General features: G+C 43.3%; 2 protein-coding genes across 2 annotated transcripts in view; both read right to left on the bottom strand.

Moving 5' to 3' along the window:
• eea1 (early endosome antigen 1) overlaps positions 1 to 751 on the bottom strand; it is a 33,076-nt gene extending 32,325 nt beyond the window's left edge. Inside the window, exon 1 of the mRNA XM_083655156.1 lies at positions 632 to 751. Coding sequence (XP_083511282.1) covers positions 632 to 655 — 24 coding nt within the window. The 5' untranslated portion in view covers positions 656 to 751. The remainder of the gene's footprint in view (positions 1 to 631) is intronic.
• Positions 752 to 2,613: 1,862 nt separating this feature from the next.
• On the bottom strand, positions 2,614 to 22,114 carry nudt4a (nudix (nucleoside diphosphate linked moiety X)-type motif 4a; the record flags this gene model as incomplete). Its single annotated transcript, XM_083655166.1, has 5 exons — positions 2,614 to 2,873; positions 5,710 to 5,797; positions 6,373 to 6,417; positions 10,768 to 10,878; positions 22,016 to 22,114. 5 exons carry the CDS (start codon positions 22,112 to 22,114, stop codon positions 2,671 to 2,673), a joined length of 546 nt encoding a protein of 181 aa, XP_083511292.1. The 3' UTR covers positions 2,614 to 2,670.
• Positions 22,115 to 23,704: the final 1,590 nt, after the last annotated feature.

Raw genomic sequence — 23,704 nt, 5'->3', positions numbered from 1 at the left:
ATAGCTACAGTATCCAAACTAACAAACGTCAACAGTAGGGTGAGTTAGTAAGTTATCCAAGGGACATATTTCCATGTTGCGATTAGCCAACTGAGACATAAGGCTTCCCAATCAACCTGTGGCTAACGTCAACGTTACGTTAGCAAGTCAATGGTGATTGGGAACGACGAATAATACACTGCGAAAATGGTAAGAAATAATAATAAATAAAGCATAATTAGCGTACTCAACAACATAGCAGGTGGTCAATGTCATTCGTTGAGTAACGCTAGCTAGCTGGACACGTTAGCTAATATTAGGTAGTGTGTATAATTAGATAGACACTGCATCCTTATGTCAAGAATAGCATCAATCAATCGAACCAAGTTAGCATCAGAGCTAGCTAGCTGTGTCGCCCCCACAGCAGGAGCGCTCGATATGTTTTCTACGATGTGACGAGTTAGCGGAGTTTTCCTATTTGCGATACCCCATTGGCTACAATGGAACAATCCGCCCACCGGCGGCACTCTGGGTTCCAATACGTGCGTACCCACTCCGAATATAGACAAGGATAGGCCTCTGTCACCCAAGGAAAAAGCCTTGGTTTGACAAACAAGCGACACTATACTGCCTTTTTATCCAAAAACCTTACCATTTGGAGTATCCGTCTGAGCATGGCTTTGATTGTGGTTGCCTCAACACAAAATCCAATCAGTTTAGTAAATGTGAAGTTTACGCCGCTGTACTACAACGAACACCTGACCAAGCTCAGGCAGCAGCAGCGAATGGGCGGGTCATGGAGAGGATGGGTGAGCAACACACACACACACACACACACACACACACACACACACACTGCTTACCGGGTATATCCAAGATTGTGTAGCTACATAGAAACTGAACGTTTGATTTGTTATGTCGCATTGAAAAAATCTGAGATGGTGGGGATGGTAAATAAACAATGTATTTTTATTGAAATATTTTATATACAAGATGATGGTGCAGAGCAGATCATTCCAGTCATTTGTTCACACATGCACAAATAGGGAAATGAGTGATATGTTCTGATCTTTCCAATACTCTTCCACAGTAACGTACCAGTAATCATCTTTTTCTGGGGCCTTGTTATTATTTAGTGTAGGCCCATGCTCTGACCATCATTTCCTGTCATACTGTAGTTTCCTGTTCGTGGTCATGTGTGTGTGTGTGTGTGTGTGTGTGGGGGGGGGGGGGGGGGGGTTCCCCTATGAGACACAAATAAATAAATTCCATCAATGCATACTCATACTGTACATTCAATCACAACAAATGATTCCTTTTGCATTACTACTGCTTTTCAACTCTAATCAAGGCTGAGAAATTGAAGGGGCTGGTTCGACAGTACAGAATAGATCTGCGTAAGGCAATCTGTATTGTAGCTGTTCTGTGTCAAGAAATTAGACACTTAAACACTATTGGGGTTGTGAAGGCACTTAATACAGGAATCATTAGGCTAAAGCTCAACACATTGTAACTCGCCTATAAGGCCAAGGCAATAAGGAGTTATCTTCTTAAGACAGAAAAATAAATATGACTTGACATTTCTCTCACAAAATGCACTTAAATTATATAGTTTCTCCAAAAAATATATGTATAAATCTCTGTTTCTTGTATAATACTGTCCACGTGTTCGTAGTGTTGAATACTCTCATCATTTGGCTGTTGTCACATTTTAAAGATTTGATGAAGGCTGCTTTCCTCTGGACAAACTGAGATTGACCTGCCTGTCAAAGTTTGAGCAGCAATCAGCTTGGCAACATTACAAATGTGGACAAATAAAATGAGAGCTGATGCAGTACTCTGTAACTCTCCATTTCAATGTGGCGGTAATTGCTTCACCGATATTCTCCTTATCTGTATAAAGGTGGTTCAAAAGTGGGGATGGTGCTGATTAGAGAATATGATGTACTTGTAAAGGTAGTATCTACAGTATGGGGAGGAGTGACACTGTTCTACTTCTTGCATAAAAATAGACTCTGCCCCCAGCTCTCTTTAGGGGAAATACGTCAGAAAGACTTGGAGTTATGGTGCTATGAGATTTAGTTTTACATTTGTAGTGTAGTCCTATAAAGTTCAGTAAGTGTGATTGATACAAGAAGGGGGTCATTACAATTCACCAAAAGAAGACAAAATCCGTACACATGTAGCTAGCTACCTCTCTTCAAAACATGTTGTATAGACATTATTTGGCAGTGAGTCACCATGTGGGCATGACTTCCTTTCGGAGCCAACACTTCCCTCTGCTGGCCTCCAGGGGACCACCCAAATACGGTGTGTGCACTACCAATCAAGTATCATTCAGCATGTAAGACTAAAAAGGACCTTTACATTGCATATTAAGCACCACACTGAGAAAATCCCCTTTTAAAACAGTAAGCTTCAAAAAGGGACACATTTGCTCTAGTAGCTGGTGATGGTTGTTAAAAAATATACATACAAAATACTAAATATACTTGGAAAACATTTTGGCACTCTTCAAGCCCACGTGAGATGGGATTCAAAGCAATCTTAATGAAGTCCGTACTGTACATATTAAGAGATTGCGTTAGTAATGTAACTCATGCAAAAAAAAGTCTTTTCAGTAGATGGGTCCATTCTGGAAGTCCTTTTGAGGCAAACTGTGTCCTGATGGCAAACTGCTGCTGTCGGTCCTTATCTGTTGACTAGATCTGAGCCCTGTGTGGAGCACACGTAGAGAGGGCCGTTGTTGTCCGTCACAGGGCTGTTGCCGTTGGTCGGGCTGCAGGTGGGGTTACAGGTGTTGGTCAGTCTGCGGAGATACTCGGCGTGGACAGGCTTGTGGCCCTGCAGCACTCGGATGGCTTCGTCCACCTTGAACCACTTCCGCTTCCTTCCTGCGAGAGAGCGGGAGAAAGGACGAGGGGGAGAGGGGGAGGAGTTACACCACGCTTTATTTAGGCATTTCACTGATGCTCTTATTTAGAGTGACTGGCAATGGGCGAGTAAGTAGGGTCCAGTGTTGTGCTCAAAGACACGTATTAAACACATGGTTGATGGTGAGATGAACATGTTGAACCTATGGCAAAACATTTTCATGAAATGTGTCCCCTACAGCACTGGTTCTCCAAGTGGGGTTCCTTTTTTATTATTTTTTGGGGGGGCATTTCGCCTTGGTTTTTCTTTAGATAGGACAGTAGGCAGACAGGAAAGGTGGGGAGAGAGAGAGGGCATGACATGCGGCAAAGGACCGTGGGCCCTGCGAAGGACCAAGCCTTCATGGTACGCGTGCTACCAGGTGAAGGGCTGTGAAGTGGCACAGACTCATTTATGTAGTATGTGGAGCGCAGCGATTCAACATAATGTTTTGAGTCTGGGCAGAGAGAGAGTACAGCGCATAGTGCAGGACCCGACAGCGAGTGGACATTCCTCACCTACTCCAGCTGGTGTTTACGAAGCCGCCATGTCACCAAACATGCCAAATAAAGCATCTTCCATAAAAATCATCTGTCCAGTAAACCGTCAGCTGGAGATATTTATACACCACTTCTCCTCCCTGTCAATGCCAAGCAGCATTTTGCTACGAGGAATTCAATGTGGCCTTTGACATTCAGAGGGTTGTGTGAAAGGGGAGATTCGCCCCCTTTACCCTGACACCCTGAGGTCCACCGGCGCTGACCTTTCAGAGAGGAAGGGGAGAGAGTAAACTGGACACAACAGCACGAGTGGCCAGCCCTTTCCGCCCAGCCATGGCCCCTGTATGGGGCAAGGGAGGACAGACATGGAGGGGGCTGTGGTGAGTGACGCTAACTGGAAAACAAGTAGGCACAGCAAACACGCCCCCCTCTCGTGAACAGGCTGAACTCTATGTGGGTGAAGGCAGTGAACACATCACCACTTTCTTTTCTTCTTTTTTCAGACCACTTACAAATAGATCACGTTTTGAGTTACCGAGTCCCTAGACGAACATATTTAAAATACCAAACACGTTCAAAACTAATTATGGTAATTATTTTTGGCTTTAGTCCGTCAAATACCCATGCATAATCTGCCTTGTTGGAAACATTTCAAATGTTCAGCTAATGGGTATCACCTTACGCTAACTCACTCTAAGTGTATGACGTTTTAAGAGAATAGATTCATTTAACTAGGACAAAATAGCACAAATGTTTGGGAGCTGGCATCCATCCACCCATAGTCTATTTGACAGCCAGCAGAATACTGATGTTTAACAGGTGTTTGAGTGGCGAAAACAAGTTGCTGCATTTTCTCTAAGTATTTCAGGGCTAGAGGTCAGGTGGGCTGAGACCTATAGTAGACATGTATGTGACCCGTTTCCGCGGTGATGACTGAACTCATCTTTCTCAGTGGTATTTACCTTCCTTGAGATTTATGTTACTTTTCACCTTCACTTCAAAATAAACACACGTTTAAAGTTTAAACGTGTTTAAACTTTAGTTTATATATTTAAAAAAAAGAGGCTCAATTAGCAGGGAAAAGTGGCTCTTGACCTTTGCTGCAGTTTGCTTGTAACCCAAGAACACTCATAAAGTTATTGAACTTCAAGTGTTCATGAGCTGAGAATAAACCCAATAGTGTTAACACAATGTCATGCTTGCTCAAAGAAGCCCAGGCCCTGTTTGGCCTATTCACCTTATGTTCAGACACGGGGGTGGGCCAAATTCTTCTGGGTTGTGTTAACACTTCCGGCGGTCATGGCGCGAAATATGAAAGAACGTCATGAAGAAGAGAGTTGTTTTTGTAGCAGACAGTGCAGGGGGTAAAATAAAGAATGTAGCCTACTACTTTGAGCTCGGTATACAGCAAGCAAGCGGAGTATCCACTGTTAGCCAGGTCAGATAACGTTATCGTCGACAATGACGAGCACTTTCTTGTAAAACATACCAACAGACTCCAACAAAGAAAGCTTCAGATAGTTTTCTCTCCTCCGAGCGCAGCTCGAGCCATTTACGTCTATAAGACCCGCAGACGTTAACGTAATTCCCTGGAATGCGAGACTTAACGAGCCAGTTACATGGCGGTGCATTCTTAGACATTGCCGTTTGCTTTTATTTGGTATGTTACATACAATTGGCTAAATTATTAGTTAATTCAGAGTTAGATGATATTGGAGCAGCCAGCCATTTTCTTTTTCTTTTTTTTTTAGCCGGAAGTCGTCACACGACCACATGACCGGGTCAAATGGGCGTGGCTACATAAGGTGAATTTGGTCTCTTATGAACATGAGTGGTATCGTAGACTGAGACTGAGACAGGAGCCATTTGACCTCTACTGATATAAAACAAGACCATGTAGCTTTACTTCAAGAGGCAGGATACGCATGTCCTTATAACTAGTGATGACAAAACCCCCCCCCTACAGTACAGTATGCTGTTCTGTGTGATGAGAGAGGCCTAATGTTACTTGTATGGAGAAGATTGCTGTAGTGTGCATCCTTTCACCAAAAATATTGATTTGGTGACTTCAATCAACTCCAATTGGTTTGAAGAAGCTCTTAGTACAAGTAAAGCCACGTGTGAACGCCGACAGCTTAAATCTATTTAGAAAACACATTTTGTAATGTCTGTAAATGTTTGCCTGTATTTAGGTGAAAACTTAGTAGCATTTGTTGCAAAAGGCTTGGTCTCCATCTTCTTTTGTATTTTTAGCTATGACTATTATGTAAAACTGATACAAAATTGGGCTAAAAGGGCCAAGAACGTAGAAGCATACCTATGTTGACAGAGTCCTCCCAGTCTTCCAGTGTCTCTGTCACAGTGAGGACATAGACGTACGTCCTGTGCTTTCTGTCTTGGTTGTGCTACAAAAAGTGAGATGAAGAAACTGCTTTATAGCACTGCAATAAACCGTGCCAATGCACTGCATGCAAAGCTTTCAAACACAAGATGCAAACAGTGATTAACTGTATTGTTTCAGCGGGACGCCTTTTATAGACAGCAGACCACTCAACTCTCTAAATGCCAATGAGGACTGTCACCTACAGTATATAAGGCATCCTAAGCATGAAACATAGGCTTAACAACAATGCTGAAATAGCATTTTAAATATTGTTATATCATGTATATGAGACATAGGCTTAACACCAATGTTGAAATAGCATTTTAAATATTGTTATATAATGTACATGAATCGTCGGCTTAACACCAATGTTGAAATAGCATTTTAAATATTGTTATATAATGTATTATCACATGAAACGTCGGCTTAACACCAATGTTGAAATAGCATTTTAAATATCGTTATATAATGTATTATCACATGAAATGTCGGCTTAACAACACCAATGTTGAAATAGCATTTTAAATATCGTTATATAATGTATTTTATCACATGCCAACTTGTTAGACATCTTCCATGGCAATTTGACAAGCTTACCTCAAAAACCCCGAGCAGCCTGCCAAGCTTTCCCTTCACACCAGCCTGTGCAGAAAAACAGGCAGGAAGAAAACAGATCAACAGTCATTTACATGTGAATGAGCCAGACACTAGACAGTGGTGCATATTGCCAACACAGAACATGGCCTGCATTGCAAATCAGTGCAGGTGAATTTGTCAGAAATGTACCACACTTAAAAAAAGAAAAGAAAAGCTGAATGAGAACACCTACTGCGCGATATTTTCAGACAGGCAAAATATCAGAGGAATGCTTGCTGGTATTTGGAACAGCACGGTCTCTGCTCTCGTGTGCGTGCACATTCTCAATTGAGCATTTTTAGGCTGCGATACCCCGGGGGCGCGGAAGCGTCCTAGCATTGCCACATGCCTCAGAGGTGGCATAGCAGAGATGAGCAGGTAAACATAGTCTGAACGACAGGATGATGATAGAGGTGACTGAGGAGCAGAGGGGTAACCTGACGCTGCCAGGTGGTTTGTTTCACGGAACCATCTGGGAACTCGCTCTTGGAAACCGGTTAAAAAGGGCAGGCACTTTCAAAAAATACTTGGCAGGTGATTGGATGAACCATCTATCACGAGCTAACTTCAACCACTTAGGACCGCCTCCTCCTTCCTCGAACGCGAATCCAGCATGTTCCATATTGACTTTATAGCAAGATGGCCAATTAATTTAGCTGTGGAACAGTGATCAGCTCACATGTATCCTGTACTGTGGCAGTGGAGCTATGCAGCTCATGCAGCACGCTCCAGGTCAGAGGATACTGATGGTATGTATGACTATGTTATTGAAAATATTCTCCCTGTTGCTAGCCGGGAAACTGGTAACACATGACAGCATTCCAGGAGGCCATGGCTTGGTTTGGATCTTTTGAGCCATGCTGTGTGCGGTGTTGCCAGATACAGCTAATGGTTTCCAGCCCAAAGACCAAAATGCACACAAAACAAATGCAGGTCTATGGGAACAAGCAGCTCGGTAACCCGCCCAAGCCCATTTGTTCGCCACACAAATGGAACCCAAAACAGCCCAGACTCTGCGGAAAAACGCTGAATCTGGCAACACTGGCTGTGTCGTGTGCCATTCAGATTTGGCCACTCCCACGGCCAGTTTGGATTACCAGGAACCCCAGATTATTATTACAAACAGAGCCCAGACACATTAGCTACTATGGTATGGAATAATCACCAACAGGAGATCTTTTGATGAGGTGTATCATCGTGTATCATTTTTTACGATTGCTGTAGGGACTTAAAAAGGCATAATACTGACACATGGACATTTTAGTTTCATTCCACCAACAGCAGATGTTAGGCATAATTAGCCTAATACGAACTACAAATCTCACATTTGCACGAATTAAAATTACCACATGGCTCCTTGAAGCTAATGTGTTGAACTTGACAACAGGGTATTTAGATGTTTTTCGCTTCCAACAGTCCTAGTTGGTTTGCAACTTATCCATATTCAGGAGCATGTTTCCACTTACATGGTAACTGGAAACCCTTTCCAAATGTCACCGCCATACCTCAAAGCTGTCAACACATTACTATCCCAACCTCACAGCCCCACTCCAGTCCACCTCACAGCCCACTCCAGTCCACCTCACAGCCCAGACACTTTGGACCAGCACCAACCTCACAGCCCACTCCAGTCCACCTCAGAGCCCACTCCAGTCCACCTCACAGCCCACTCCAGTCCACCTCACAGCCCACTCCAGTCCACCTCACAGCCCACTCCAGTCCAGACACTCTGGACAAGCAGCAGCATCTCCTTCACCAAACCAATTAATTGGCCATCTTTCAATCATTCCCCAAAATGTGGATCTTGAAAAGTAGAAAAGTGGCAGCATCTAACACTGAAAACAGTGGAGCTCCGTGATGTCCTCACTTTGTGTTTATGAAAAGATCATTTATATGCGACGTGTGTGTCTCTCTAGCCTAGGAATTTTCAACCCTTGGCATTAATTTCCCAGTTTTTGCCGTCATGATGATTGATTGTGTTTTTTTTTTATCACTTGGGGTTGGATGTTCACTGTAGTTTTTTTGGTTCCTCCACTTTGTGGAGAGCTGCTCTCCAATACACACACTCAAGGGCCAAAGCAATTTCCGTCAGCTGAACCGCAAAAGTGATTAAAACTCTTTAATTTTCCAGTTGTCCACTGTCCAAAACTCTTGTATATTGTGGTATTAAATGTTATAGTTGGCAAGTAGACTGTTCAAGAACTCTGGTGCTGCGTTCAAGTCATGTTGGGTGTTCTGTAAATACGAACTACCGACTGGGAAAACCCGTTCACATTAACCTGCTAGTTATAATTACGAGTAGGATATGTGGGATTTCTTTTTTGTAGGCTCCGTTGTCTCCCACACCTTGCTTTACAAATTGCAGGAGTGTGTGAACACAAGAGTCGGCAGTCCAAGGTATTAACAAATCAAAATGATCAGTTATATTCACACTAATACAATCAACCAGTTATGAAAGATGTGAAATATCTGCTAAAGTAGTTTAAATTCATAAATACTTTTTGAATTTGGATGCGAGTGAGAGAGAAAAAACCCCCAATGCTTTCAAGCTGAAGCAACAAACTCCTATTCTGCTTCTTCCGATAGATACAGTCGGTCTGTGGGGGAACGCGCACAAAACGTTACTTCCGGTATCGTTGTGTCAGTAGGACGAATGGTGGACGGTGGGGGAAAACCCACAATGGGCTGACTCACCAGTGGAAGGTGCTGCGGCTCTACACTACAGGATTGGGGATTCAAGATCAGGTACATAGACGCCTGTTCAGATGTGCGTTTACTGCGGGGGTTGATCCTGTCTGCCTGGGCTGGGCTAGCAGCTAAATGCTAACTATGCTGAATGGGGAGAATTGGAGGATTTCCCCCATGCTGACTGACCCATTGACCACGCGTCTATGACGAGACACCGTCTGAATGTATACAACATGAATGTAGCAGAGGCCGGCAGCCGCAAAACAAGGAAGTGTATAAGCATGAGCCATGATTAAAAATGATCAAATGGACTATTATAACTGAACTGTAGACTGAACTACTGAAGACATGTAAACCTGCAGTGTGATTATAACTGAACTGTAGACTGAACTACTGAAGACATGTAAACCTGCAGTGTGATTATAACTGAACTGTAGACTGAACTAGCTACTGAAGACATGTAAACCTGCAGTGTGATTATAACTGAACTGTAGACTGAACTACTGAAGACATGTAAACCTGCAGTGTGATTATAACTGAACTGTAGACTGAACTACTGAAGACATGTAAACCTGCAGTGTGATTATAACTGAACTGTAGACTGAACTACTGAAGACATGTAAACCTGCAGTGTGATTATACTGAACTGTAGACTGAACTACTGAAGACATGTAAACCTGCAGTGTGATTATAACTGAACTGTAGACTGAACTACTGAAGACATGTAAACCTGCAGTGTGATTATAACTGAACTGTAGACTGAACTAGCTACTGAAGACATGTAAACCTGCAGTGTGATTATAACAACTGTAGACTGAACTAGCTACTGAAGACATGTAAACCTGCAGTGTGATTATAACTGAACTGTAGACTGAACTAGCTACTGAAGACATGTACAGTGTGCGTGTTAATTTATCCTTGATTGTCCCCATGGGGAAATTCAACCTCTGCCTTTGACCCATCCTCTCTACTAGGAAGTTAGAACCTTCCTAGAACTAGGAGTTCTGGAACTAGGAGAACCTTCCTCGAACTAGGAGGAGTGGGCAGCCCGGGGACCAACTCCATTCCTTTTGCCAGTGCCTTGGTCAGGAGCACTGACAGGAGTATTAACCCTAACATACATGTCTTTGATGGTGGGAGGAAACCGGAGCACCCAGAGAAAACCCACATGAACATGGGGGGGGGGGGGAACATAGCCTAGGTAAACCCAGCCCCCACGTGACCTGCTCTCTCAGTTCCCAGTCACTAGCCTTGTGACTGTAAGCAGGGTGAGCCTGAGAGCAGGTCACTGGGGGCTGGGTTTACCCAGGCTAGGGGGAACATGCCAACTCCACACAGAAAGGACCTGGGACGGACCGGGGTTCAAACCTTTTTGCTGTGAGGCAACAGTGCTATAACCACTGATCCACTGTGTGCCGTCTTGTTCTTGTGCTGAAAGGACATATTTTATTTGCTTTTTGGGTTCAACTGACCCTCTGGCCCTTTGAGTGTATTGGACAACAGTGCTGCTGAGAAAGTGGAGGAGTTGGTAGTTTGAAATTCTGAACACAATCAATTGTCTTGATGGCAAAAAACTAGAAATAAGGCCTGGGTTTAAATCGGTACCATAAAATGCAAGAGCGCAGTTACACATTATATGATGGTGCGTGGGTGCATTTTTGAGCCCACCTCCTCGTAAACCTCCCTGACGGCGGCCCCGCACGGCTCTTCCTCGGGCTCCATTCCTCCCCCTGGCACGATCCACTGGTCCGGGTGTCGACTGCTGCTCACCAGTAGCACCTGCCAAGGGTTAGAGAGCACTCTGTCAGGTCTCCGCTGCCAGCCAGGGAGCATCCCTGAGCCCCGGGGGGCCAGAAACACGGCAGTGGCATGCCCCACTTCAGAATCATGAAATTCACCACTAGGTGTCTAGTGGCGGCTAAGTATGGAGCTATTTATTCAGCGTGCTGCGGTCGGAACATCTCACACATCACACCACTCATTCACCGCCACGCTTAATTGCTACGTGACCCGTGAGGTGAGGAGCGCCTGGCTGTGCATCATGAGATATCTCCTCTCACCTTCTTCTCCCATGTGGTCCAAATGAGTTGAATCGGGCGCACAAGAGAAATGAAAAGCCCCACCTAACCCAACCTTAAAAGATGACAAATCAGCAATCTGAAAACTGCACACGCTACAGACTATGTTTAACTGACCTCAAACAGAAGCAGTTTGGTCTTTTAGGGTGACGTACCCCTCTGGAGTTGCAATCTCTTGACCTTCTAGTCTAGTGTCACACTGACCCACATTCCAGCCACCATACCTTCTGAATTCTGCGGTTAGCCAACGGAGCACGTGCAGCCGCTACATTCACTGGCACTGGATAAAGCCCTAATGAGTTTGATTAATAGGTTGATTAATAGGATCCGCTCTTATCATATTTCACACTACAGGCACAGGGAGTTAGCCTGGCTAACAGGGAGTTAGCCTGGCTAACGGGGAGTAGCACAAAGCACAAGCGTCCAAGCACAAGTTTCCCCGACATATGATGTGTCTGCATTCCTGCTGAGACCAGATATCACTGAGAAGAGGAAGACACAACCCAGGAGAAAGCTCAGGGCCCTATATCAGATTCAGAAGCCACTACATTCAAAGTGTGATATTGGTTTACACACTTCAGTCCAATCCAAATCACCTACAATTTCACTATTAGCAACGGTGATGTCACCAAAAACAGGCCGGAATCGCACAGAGAGCCTGTTTACTGCTTTAGATGACTGAAGTAAATACTGAGTAAATACTTGAAGCGTTTAAGCAGGGTGCAACACACCTTTGAGAATAGGGGGGGGGGGGCCCTGGGGGGTTGATTGATACAGCATAGTATTGCCATATTTTGTGTGTCAATATATTATGCCAACATTGCCAAGTATCGCAATATTTCATCATCATCATCAAGGTGGGCTCTGTGTCTGTCCCACATTATGATGGCACTGATGATGTCGCAATGTCTATGACATCATCACCGATGTCACAATGTCTCTGACATCATCAGTGATGTCACTCGAGCACTCGACGATGCCATCAGTGATGGTCACTGAGCAATTGTGATGTCAGTGAGTGATGTCATCAGCGATGCGAGGTTGAGCAATTGCACGGTGTGCATGCCAATAGAGGCAGGCGAGGCCACGCAGCAGCCAAGCTGCGGGCACGGCCGTGCAGTAGCAAGCCTTTCATATTTTTCTTCATTACCATGAAGGCAAACGGCTTTTCAAAATAACAGTCCAGCGGGTAATTTTTCAATGCAGAGGCAAGGTGTCTGAATTGACCTGACTGGATATGAAGCAAGCGTCCATAGCGCAAAATAATATAACGTTAGTTTCTAAAGATTTTTTTTAGAGTGTAATTCAGCAGCAAAAAAAAAGCTGCCAAATGACAAGAAAGGTAGCCTATCTGAATAAGCTTGTATTGCAGCCCATGAAGCTGCATTGCACCTTTCTACTTGAACTGGAGTTTATTCAACAGGGGTGGGTGGATGTGTGTTATGTAACATTAATATGGTGTGTGTTACTTTTATGCCTGGTGAAGGGTGGAGGGGGGCATGGGTGGGCTCTATTTAAATGCCTGTAAAGTGTGTGCAGACAGACAGAGGCCTGGTGGGTTGTAGAAACATTGGCAACACTCTTACTACAAATGCACACACACACACACACACACACACACACACACACACACGTGCGCGCGCATGCATGCGCAATCTGACACACACGCATGTAGAACACACATGCAGTGGCACGTACGCATGCAGCCACACGCGTGCACACAGACTCGCCGCCAAACGGGCTTTAGAAAAAGCACTGGATCAGCAGTTGTCTTTCTGCTTGGAAACCAAAACAGCTTAGCAGAGCAGGCGCTATGACCCCAACAGACACCACACACACAGGTCTCGGTGTGAGGGCACTGGCTGAACTTTGACCTTTACCTTGTGCAACACTTGATCTCTTTAGGATGAAAATATACCACTAAAACATCACTGTGACTACTTGGGGCTGCACCAATATAAATACTGTACTGTTATACTATGCTAATACAAAGCTACATTGTGATACAATGCGGGGTAAACATTTAATAAGAGTGTGTTACATGTCAGAAATTAAAGCAAAGCGTTTTTATTTTCCAAGTTTTCGCCACATAAAAGAAAAGTTAGACTTCTTTTACACTTTATCTGATTATTAGATTTCCATTGCAACCATTGTTTGACTGGTGACCCCAATATATGTGTTTGGTTAAAGTAATGGGCCAGATCAGTACTATTGGCTCATACTGAAAGTTTAGCCTACATTTATCACTGTGGAAAAAGTGGTTGTTGTCTCCAAAATATGGAGATTATTTGTAAAACATAAAAGATAATTAAAAAAAAAATAATAGCAGTGTAAATATAGCTGCTCCGTTCACAGGAAAAATATTGACACACCAGTGAGAAATAGCGTCCTATTTTCATATCTCTCACAGTGCTGTTATCGTATTGTTGTTGGTTTACAAGCGCCTGGGCTACACAATGTCCTGCTTCCAACTCACACAGAGGTTTTTTCCCTTGTAGCCTAACTGTACGGCGCAAAGGAGACCGATGGATTTTCCTGAGCACAAACAACATTGACTTCCTCCTCCTGTCCAGCGTTTGTCTGCAGACCTGTTCCTGTCCACCAGACAGACTGTAAAGCAGGCATGCAGAGGGGATGGATAGCCTGACACACAAAGTGTGTGTGAAACATGCAATCACAGCAAGGACACTGAAGAGTGAGAAGGACGCGGGTGAGACGGTGCACAGCATGTCTGACAGGTTCCACTTCCTTCGCTCCAATCAATCAATAATCAAAGAGGCCTTAAGCGTTGATGTCAGCACTCATGTCATGGAAACCCATAAGAGGGCCGAGTGACAAGCGTGGCGAGATGAGTGGTAAAGAGACACCGTGATGATGAAGCCAGCAGCAGTGGAGAGAGAGAGAGAGTGAGAGAGTGACGTTGAGGAGGAGAGCAGGCGCAGGAGGAAAGTAAATCTGTCAGGAGGGGACAGCTAGTTCCTGCACCTCCTTTCTATAAATTGCAGCTGATAGGTCACTTGGTGTTTAGCACATAGTGTAACACTTCCCCTCCACCCCCCCCTGTCACACTCACCCACCCCACCCCCTATCACATGTGGGCCTGAGACGGGCTACCGTCACTGGGCAGACACGTTACCATCTAGGACACCACCACCACCACCATTTCCATGTTAAATCATATGATAAGTCTTAACTATTTAAATTGGCCAGGTCAAATTCCCTCGTAAGTACAGTAGCTTCAAATGACAACTAGTAAGTAGTAGTAGTAAGTATTCTAGGCTGTGCTTAATGTTCTTTATCTGCTGATCTTAATGATCAATTCAAGCCACAGAATGTGTCCACTGGGCGATAGATACAATCCTCCTACTTTATTATGGCAGCCCCCTTAAGCCCCCTCTTTCGACTAATTCCAGGAATGTCTGTCTGTCTGTCTGTCTGTCTGTATGTGTGTATGTATGTACTGTATGTATGTATAATGTATGTATGTGTGTGTGTGTGTGTGTGTGTGTGTGTGTGTGTGTGTGTGTGTGTGTGTGTGTGTGTGCGTGCGTGTGCGTGTGTCCTTCGTATATCTCGAGAAGCGTCCGTCCGATCTACTTCACACTTGGCGGGTGTGTTTATTGTTTATTTAGATCCCCATTAGCTGCCACACATGGAAGCAGCTATTCTTCCTGGGGTCCACAACATAAAAGTAAAAAAAAAGACATACAATTATTCAAATACAGTTTGTATACCTTGAATCATGAACAGAAATGAGGTAATGCTATGTAAGCTTTCTTAAAATATAACCACAACCCAACTATGGTTGTTTTTGATTAAAACAGTTTACAGATAAACATAAATGAAAATAGAAAATTAACGAACACCAACACCAAATTCAGATTCACATAAATCAATGTTCAATCAACACTCTTTTTAAGATGTTTTTTGAACAGACTTAAAGAGTGGGTGTTTCTCATACTATCAGACAGCTTGTTCCATAATGCAGTGGCTCTATACATAACAGATTTTTGAGTAGATATTAAATTTGTGGAAGGCAATACAAGTAATCTCCTAGACACTTGTCTTGTTGAATAATCATGAATATCTTCAATATGACAGATCCTAGAGTATAAAGATGTAGGCTTGGCCTGTATACAAATTTTATGAAAAAAGGAGAGAAGATTATAAGAAAGCCTATCCCCAACCTTTAACCACTGAAGCTTACTATGCATAACATTAACTTTAGCTTTGTAAGGGCATTTCAGAACAAGGTGAGCAGCTCTGTTTTGAACAATTTGTAACTTATGAATGTCTTCCTTAGTTGCAGTAGTCTAAGTGAGATAGCACCAATGCCTGAATTACCTGTGCTCTAGAGTGATCATTCAATAAGTAGGCACATCTCTTGATAACAGATACAGCTCTCCCCATTTTTGCTACTACATTGTCGACATGAGCAGACCAGGACAGCTTTTCATCAAGGGTTAGACCTAGTAATTTCACATAGGAGACTTGTTCCAGCGAAACCTTCTTCATCTCAAGGGATAATTTAAACGCTTTACTTAATGTATGGCTAAAACCAAAAACTATACATTTTGTTTTAGCTACGTTAAGTACTAATTTATTGTGTTCCACCCATTTAGATACAAGATCAAGTTCACTGTGCAAAACACTGTTTAGTTCTTCGATGTTATTAGAGGCTGTGTAAAGGGTGGAATCATCAGCATACATGGTCATTGAAGCTTTTTTCAGTGCTAGTGGAAGATCATTGGTAAATATAGAATACAATAGTGGACCTAAGCAGCTCCCTTGTGGGACCCCACATTCTAATTTACTAGTGGTGGAAAAACTACCATTGCAATAGACATTCTGTTTTCTATGTGTTAGATAACTTTCAAACCAATGAATTGCATTTTCACAGAAACCATACGCACATAGTTTTTTCAATAGAAGTCCATGATCAGTTACGTCAAACGCAGAGCTGAAATCAAGGAGCACTGCACCTATAATTTTTTTGTCATCAATATGACTACGCCATGCATCTGTCATCTGCGATAGTGCCGTACCTGTTGAGTGGCCTTCTTTATAGGCATGCTGATGGATGGAATCTAGACCATGCAAGGAAAAGTACTGTAACATTTGATCAAACACTATCCTTTCCAGTATTTTACTAAGTATGGGAAGGATGCTAATTGGCCTACTGTTAGACCCACTAAAAGCATTCATACCATTTTTTATTAAAGGAATAATTTTGGCCACTTTCCATGATTCCGGGAACACACCTTGCCTAAGGTTGCAGTTGAAAATGTGCCAAACCGGTACTGCAATATGTTTATTCTAATGAGCTTCCCATCAAGATTGTCAAGACCAAATTGTGTGTTGTTTTTCACCAGCCTCAATGGTTTTTTGACTTCTTCTAAGGAGACTGGTTTCAGCTCAGATATACATGTACATGTACATGTCTTATCTTTCATAATATTTTCTTTGATCAAATTGACAGACATATCATCTCTCAAGTTATTCATTTTGCTCCTTACATTAGTCACCTTTTGAATAAAGCAATCATTGAAGTAATTGGCAATTTCTAAAGGTTTTGTGATAAAATCACCACCAGCTTCAATAAATGAATAATAATAATAATAATAATAAATTGAACTTGTCTTGCACTTTTCATTTTGGGTAAAATCTCAGAGTGCTACAGTAGTAAAAAGAATAAAAATTACTAAAAGAATAAAAATTAAAAGGGAAAATAAGATAATAAAAAATTAAAAGATTAAAAGAACATTAAAACATTAAAAGAACATTAAAAGTTACAATTTTAAGGAAAAGCTTTGCTAAAAAGGTGAGTCTTGAGTCCAGTTTTAAAAGCGCCAATAGATTGTGGGGCTCTCAGATGGTCAGGGAGAGCATTCCACAAACGTGGGGCGGTGGAGCAGAAAGCCCGGTCGCCCATCGTGCACAGGTTTGTCTTGGGTTGCTCCAGGAGGTTGGAGTTGGATGAGCGGAGTGATCGGGTAGAGGGTTTGAGAGTGAGAAGTTCTTTAAGGTATGGGGGGGCATTGCCGTGGATGCACTGGTGAGTCAAAAGGGAAATCTTGTATTCGGTTCTGGAGGTGATGGGAAGCCAGTGGAGAGAACGGAGGACAGGGGTGATGTGGTCAAACTTTCGCACTCTCATCAGGATCCTAGCAGCACAATGAAGGGGTGTTACCTTTTGATCTTCCTAGTATATTATTAAAAATATTCCGTATTTTCTTTCCATTATTCCTATACTCAGACATTTTGTTTTGGAAATATGTTTTTTTCTTAGACCTATTTAATTTGGTTGCATTATTTCTAATTTTCCTATCATTTATCCAGTCAGTTGGATCTTTGGATGTTGTAGCTTTCAACTTTAAATTGTCTCTTTGAGTCATATAGTCTTTCTTAATTCATCATCAATCCAAGGAGCAGAATGTGTTGCTGGGGACCCAAGGAAGTGCAGTGTCGGATTTGGTGCAATTTGGACGTGTGTTGTTCAATATGAATAAACTTTACTAAACAAGCAAACAGTGAGCCGCTCAGCTCTGAGTGCAGCGAGGGGTGTTTGCTACAAACACGTCACGGCGGGGTGGGGCTTCAGGGCTCTGACTGGCTGAGTGGGACAATGGCACGCGCCACGCTCAGTTAAACTGCCTGAGAGAGAAGAATGAGCAAACACAGGAGAGCAAGCCCAAACCCTTTAGACCATGGTGTCACTCCCCCCCCAACCCACCCATATCCCCTAGCCACTAATAACACTCACCCCTTGAATCTCGACTCTCTACCACCTTCCTATCCATAGCTACGGCCCTTTAACCATTAAACGTCCACGACTGACTGACTGACTGTCCTAATTTCCCATCTTATGACCCCAGCTGCAGTAAAAAAAAAACATGACACAGACCCGTGACAAATATTAATAAACTTAGCGGCGGGATGAACAGAGCTCTATGCAGCACAGGGCTGGACTGCAATATAATTCTACCGGTGCAATGGCCGGTGGGCCGCTGGCTAGTGGGCCGGTCAGGTTGGTGAAAAAGTATGTATTATGTATTTGATTGGGCCGGTAGCGGCCCATTCAGGCGTCAATAATGAATGATTCTGGAGTGAGACCGGCCCTCTAACCAATCAACGTTGGTCCACGTGGGTCTGGGCCGGCCGTCAGCGGCCCATTCAGGCGTCAATCATGAATGACTCTGGTCTCTGGAGTGAGACCGGCCCTCTAACCAATCAACGTTGGTCCACGACGTGCAATTGGGCCAGCCCATTGCAACTGTCTGTCACTTCAATCACAGTGTTTGAAAAGTGTCGCTGCATCATGGCACCACGTCCACCTAAACGGCCAGGTGGAGCCGAAAAGATTCGGTTGCAAAAGAAGAGACGCCTGAAAGAAGATGCTGCCAAATGTTTTAAAATCACTGACTTCACATCGACGTCGTCGTCTGCGTCTCACTCGTTTGAGGTAAGTGTGGCAGCTATTTGAATTTGACCAAGCGATAGGATTCTGGCTTGTCGCCAAACTCTATTAGAAAATGTGACAATTTAACACACTGCCTTCCTTGATATCGGCAATTGCACCTACCTGGTAGAAAACTACCTAAAGGCCTTCACAAATTCGTAGAGCCTGCTGGTAAATTCGGCGTACATATGATCGACCAAGCACTACTTAATTTCAACAAAATGACAACTTTTAGGATTGGTGCACACTGCTAGGTAATCGATGAGTGAGCTAGCTAACGTAACGTTATTCATGGTGGTAGCCAGGTGGGTTAAACGGCAACAACAACGTTATGATTTTCACGTTTTTATAACGTTTAGATTAATATCTAAACTGTGCTTATTAGAGTAACTTATAAACAATATTTCATTTCCAATGACTTGCTTGCTTGCTCCATCAAACACAGGCATAGAATGAGTTGAGTTGTAACAGACTATGGGGAAAGATACATCAGACATATGGGAAATGTTTGTGTGGCAATATTATGTCCAAAGTAATCTACTCTATTTTTTGGTTTTGAGTATCTAAGTTTTAGTTAAGTTTAGTTAGTTAGTTATAGTTTCACCTATAACAACACTGATTCCTAGTGGTAGGGACGCCAACATGACAACAATCAACAATAAAAAAAAAATGTGTTGTTATGTTTAGTACTGTACTTATGTCTATTTAATAAGTAAACGTTGAGTTCTCACTGGGCACGTTTATTCAATGCTGCAACATCATTACACCTAAAACCAGTGTGCGAACTATACAGTGGCTTTCGGGGGAGCCGACTTTTGAGGGGCTCAAATTCATAAAAGGGCACTACAGCCGCCGTCCGAAGGGCGGCGGCGGAAATTTGAGGCAATTTGAAGGCCAATTTAGGGGTATAACTCATTTTAAATCAGCACGCTCAAAGACACGGATACAGCTCTTGTCTGTTCCACTTTTCTCTCCAAGAGAGAAAAGCGCGCTGCGCACACAGAGAGGGAGGGACGGAGGGTGAGGGAGCACAAGGCGAAACGGGCGCACTGCTCTCCATATACACACTGCATCCACAAGAACATGATATCTCTGCCCAACACTTTTATCCACTCCATAACGCACATGTCCCACTCACTGTGAAGTTCCTGACGCATTCCATCTCACAAACAGTCCTCCATATGCGGGAGGACTCGGAGGTAGGCTATTCCAGCTTCACCTCGTCGTCACTTTTTCCACATCTGCGTTTGAAGTAGAAGCGACTTGTTGCTGTTCAACTGACGGCTGCTTCCATTTCTTCGTGAATGTAAAGTTTGTCAAACTGCCTTGTTTTCTTTTTGACATCTTGCTGTTAAATCTGACCTGCCCGCGTGAGTGACGTTTGATTTGCACCTGCGCCGCCATGCTTCGATGTGGTGATGATAAGAATAACATGCATGTCGGTATAGGGGCTTACAGTGAATTTGACAGTGATTGAGCACACCAATCATACGATTAAAATAGCGTAATTTTACGCATTATTCACTATGAAGGTACAGAAAAAGAAATAGAAAATACATGGGGTAATATATATTAGTCAATAATTTAGAGACCCCCCCAAATTTCACAAGTCAGCCTTTCAGGGGGTCTACTACTTCTTTAAGGGGAGCCAAAGCCCCCCCAGCTCCCCCGTAGTTCGCACCCTGCCTAAAACCCCTAGACCGGGTCATAACATGTGGCTTTATAAGTAAATCCCCAACCCATGCGAGCGCGAGCTCAAAAAATTGGGCCGATTCGAAATTGTGGGCCTGTCTGAGCCACATGGCAGGTAGCTTTTTTGGTCCCAGTCCAGCCCTGATGCAGCAGTGGGGTGAACGGGCACTGCATTTGCTGGGGACCCAAGGAATGTCGGTGTCGACTGTTGTTTGGACAAGCGGTTCCCGAGAAAGTTGCAAGCAGCGATCGACCTGTTCCGGGCAGGCATGTTTTGAACAGGCACTGCACTGGCCACTATTTAAAGTTAAAATGTGCAAAGCTCCTTGTTACCCATATTTACCTGTTATGCATGATTTGGTTTTATCTGAAACTTTAAAACTCCCTCCCTCCTGTGTTACCGGCTCAGATAAAGACCGATTTTACAGTAAATTAAGCACACGAATGCTGCAAGGCTCCAAATCCTCCAATCCAATTACTTTTCAATTAGGGAACAATCAAAGCCAGAGGGGGCGTGGTGATGCAGTGGTACCACTGTAGCCTCACAGCAAGAAGGTCCTGGGACGCTGTGGGTGCTGAGGTTATGTCGCCATTCCCATGTCCACAGTGCCTACAGCCCAGGTGGGGTCGTCAAAACGTGGGGCCTTTCTGTGTGGAGTTTGCATGTTCTCCCCGTGCTCCCCTGGGGTTTCTTCCAGATAGGAACCCCCTGCTAAAATAAGTAATAAATGTACCAAGAGCAGAGATGGTGGTACCTCAGAAAAAGGTTAGTGATGACTTTAACACGGGCATTGACCCTCCGCTGGAAATGGCCCTGTACAATAAGCACAACAGCTGAGGCCTCAGGCCAGCGTTGGAAAGCCAACACCACCGCAGTCAGTGAACTGAATGTAGATGCAAAATTTCATAATGACAGCTAGTATTTATAGGTGCATTACACGTCATGGGCAGCAGTAATATTTATAATCACACAATATTAGATCTATGAAATGTTATATGGTGGAAGAAATATTATTCTCCAATAAGTCCTTACTTTTATGTATACTGAAAATATGTAACCGGCTCTTCTATTCTAGCTCAGTGTGGGCACCAGTGACTGTCAGGACAGTGCGGGTGTCCTGTTATGAGTTATGGAGGGAAAAAAGATTGACTGTAGCAGTTCTCTTAGGCGCTTAATAACTGGATGGATTTCTTCCTGGACAGGAAAAAATACCTGGGAAGAGTATCATTATGCTCTCGTGCTGGGTGGTGCTTACGGTGGGTGCCAACTTGTAAGACCTCATGTTGTTTAATAGGTCAAATATTTGGCCCTTCAGCCAAGATGGTGTTCACCCCTGTCCAACATCTCACTTAAAGAGCTGCAATACTATCTTTCTCTCTCTCTCTCTCTCACACACACACGCACACACACAAATTCTTACAGGATTTTACAGCCTTCAATGGATTAATTCCAAAGGTTTGTGTTTCAACCAATGCAATACTAACAGATTCACTACAATCTGAGCTTTTCAACTAAAACAGGCTAGATTGTGAGTCAGTATTATAAGCTGAATGTAATATTATCTGTCAAATCAGAGCTTGTAAGTAACGGTCTTGCCATCTGCGACCTGATAGAATATATCCTAATGAGCAGCGTGAACAGTTTTAAAAAGCCCACTTAGGCCATCGACAGACACACACAGCTTACCTCGTCCTCTTTTTCGTTCTTGAAACACAAGCATGCCGCTCGTCTCTTGAAGCCTTCGCCGTCGTAAGTCCTTGTCTGGTTTGGCTTAAACTTCATCATATATTCCCAGGAAAGCGTCCAAATGTTGAGGAGGGGGAATCGGAATCAGGATTCAACCGGGACGAAGTACCTTTGGCCGTCCGAGAGTGGGAGAGCAGCAGTGGGGATCACCGCTATATGCCCAAGCACTTCCTCCGACAATCCCAATTAAAAACTATGCGCGTTATTCATTCCTAGGCTATGACACGATGTTACAGTGTATCTGCTCGTATATACTCTTGTCTTACCTACCATCGTGGTTTGGTGCCGTTGTCAACATGCATGTGACATGTCCCTAGACTAGTACAACTCACATCTGTGGTCAGTGTGGGCAGCTACCAGCTGACCTCAGAGCTGCGCAACAGTGCGATGCCAAACTGCCTATCAGCACCTACGCTGCACTTAAAGACTGAGTAGATGTTCATTATTAAGACGGCGATTTCAAATGTCTTTAAATAGCAGGCAACTCAACTAACGCTAGCTAGCTAATCATTAAAACGTTGCAGCGTGCGTGGTACCTTTCAGTGACTTTCTCGGATTGACTAATGGTGCTTTCAAGTGCTGCTAGTGAATCCGAAATACGAGTTCTTAAATAGGACTCAAGTGCCTTTAGTTGGAATGGAAATACAGTAATCAAAATTGACCCTAAAAAGGAGTGCCTGATGATTTGACTTATTTTAGAAATGAAGAATTACAGGGCTACTTTGCGCTGCAAACATTGGGATGAAGAGAACAAAATAGACCTCGTGTTTTAATTTAAAAAAAAATAGTGGCCAAGAGTTGTTGCATAACGTTAGCCTACATAATTTTACTACACCGCTCTCTGGTCTCCACCCAATTTTCCTTCTCTCACCAGTCATGGGCTTTACGATATTTCCGATAGGACTTGGAGGAGGCATCTGTTTTCTCAGAAGCTGATGCCTCATTCAGTCATAGGGGCAACTAGCTAACAATAGTTAATTATATGGTTTTCTAGGGCCTACGCAGTTTTCTATTGTAACTTATTCGTCCTACAAACACAAATAAAAAATAAAATAAACACTTGCTTGGAAACCAATGCCAAGGAAAGGTTACAAAGCACAGGGCTGCCCTCTAGCGGCTAAAGTTGATATGTTAACTGTCGAGGGGCGTGTTCAGCGGCGAAAACGTTGCCAGGTGTTCATAAATGTGTTCACAAACGGCTTCACACATATTCCCCGGTGAAATATTGAGTATAAGTCATTCATTTGCAAGTAGTGTTAAGTAATTGTGTTTTTGGTTTACATTAAAGAAAAGTACATAATGAGATAAATAAAAGATCACTAACCAGTTGCTTTAATCATACCCACATCCAAAAATCATATAGCTACAAAAAAAACTAAACTGAATATATAGGCTATATTTAACAACCCAACCTCTGGAACCTCATTGGAATTTGTCAAAAGATGTGTTGATTGATTGGTTGACAATTTAATTGATGAGTTCTTGCAGCATCCAAACGCAAAACAGCTCTTGTTGCAGATGTCATCGTTCAGATTAAAGTGTACAACTCTCCCACTGCTGTTACAACCTCACGTGTTTTATGTACTTTGTAATCAGCAAGTTCTGAGCACTCATTACAGTTTAGTGTTC

The sequence above is a fragment of the Poromitra crassiceps genome, assembly GCF_964638095.1.
Source record: "Poromitra crassiceps genome assembly, chromosome: 18".
Lineage (NCBI taxonomy): Eukaryota > Metazoa > Chordata > Actinopteri > Beryciformes > Melamphaidae > Poromitra > Poromitra crassiceps.
This window is presented reverse-complemented; position numbering and strand designations above follow the sequence as displayed.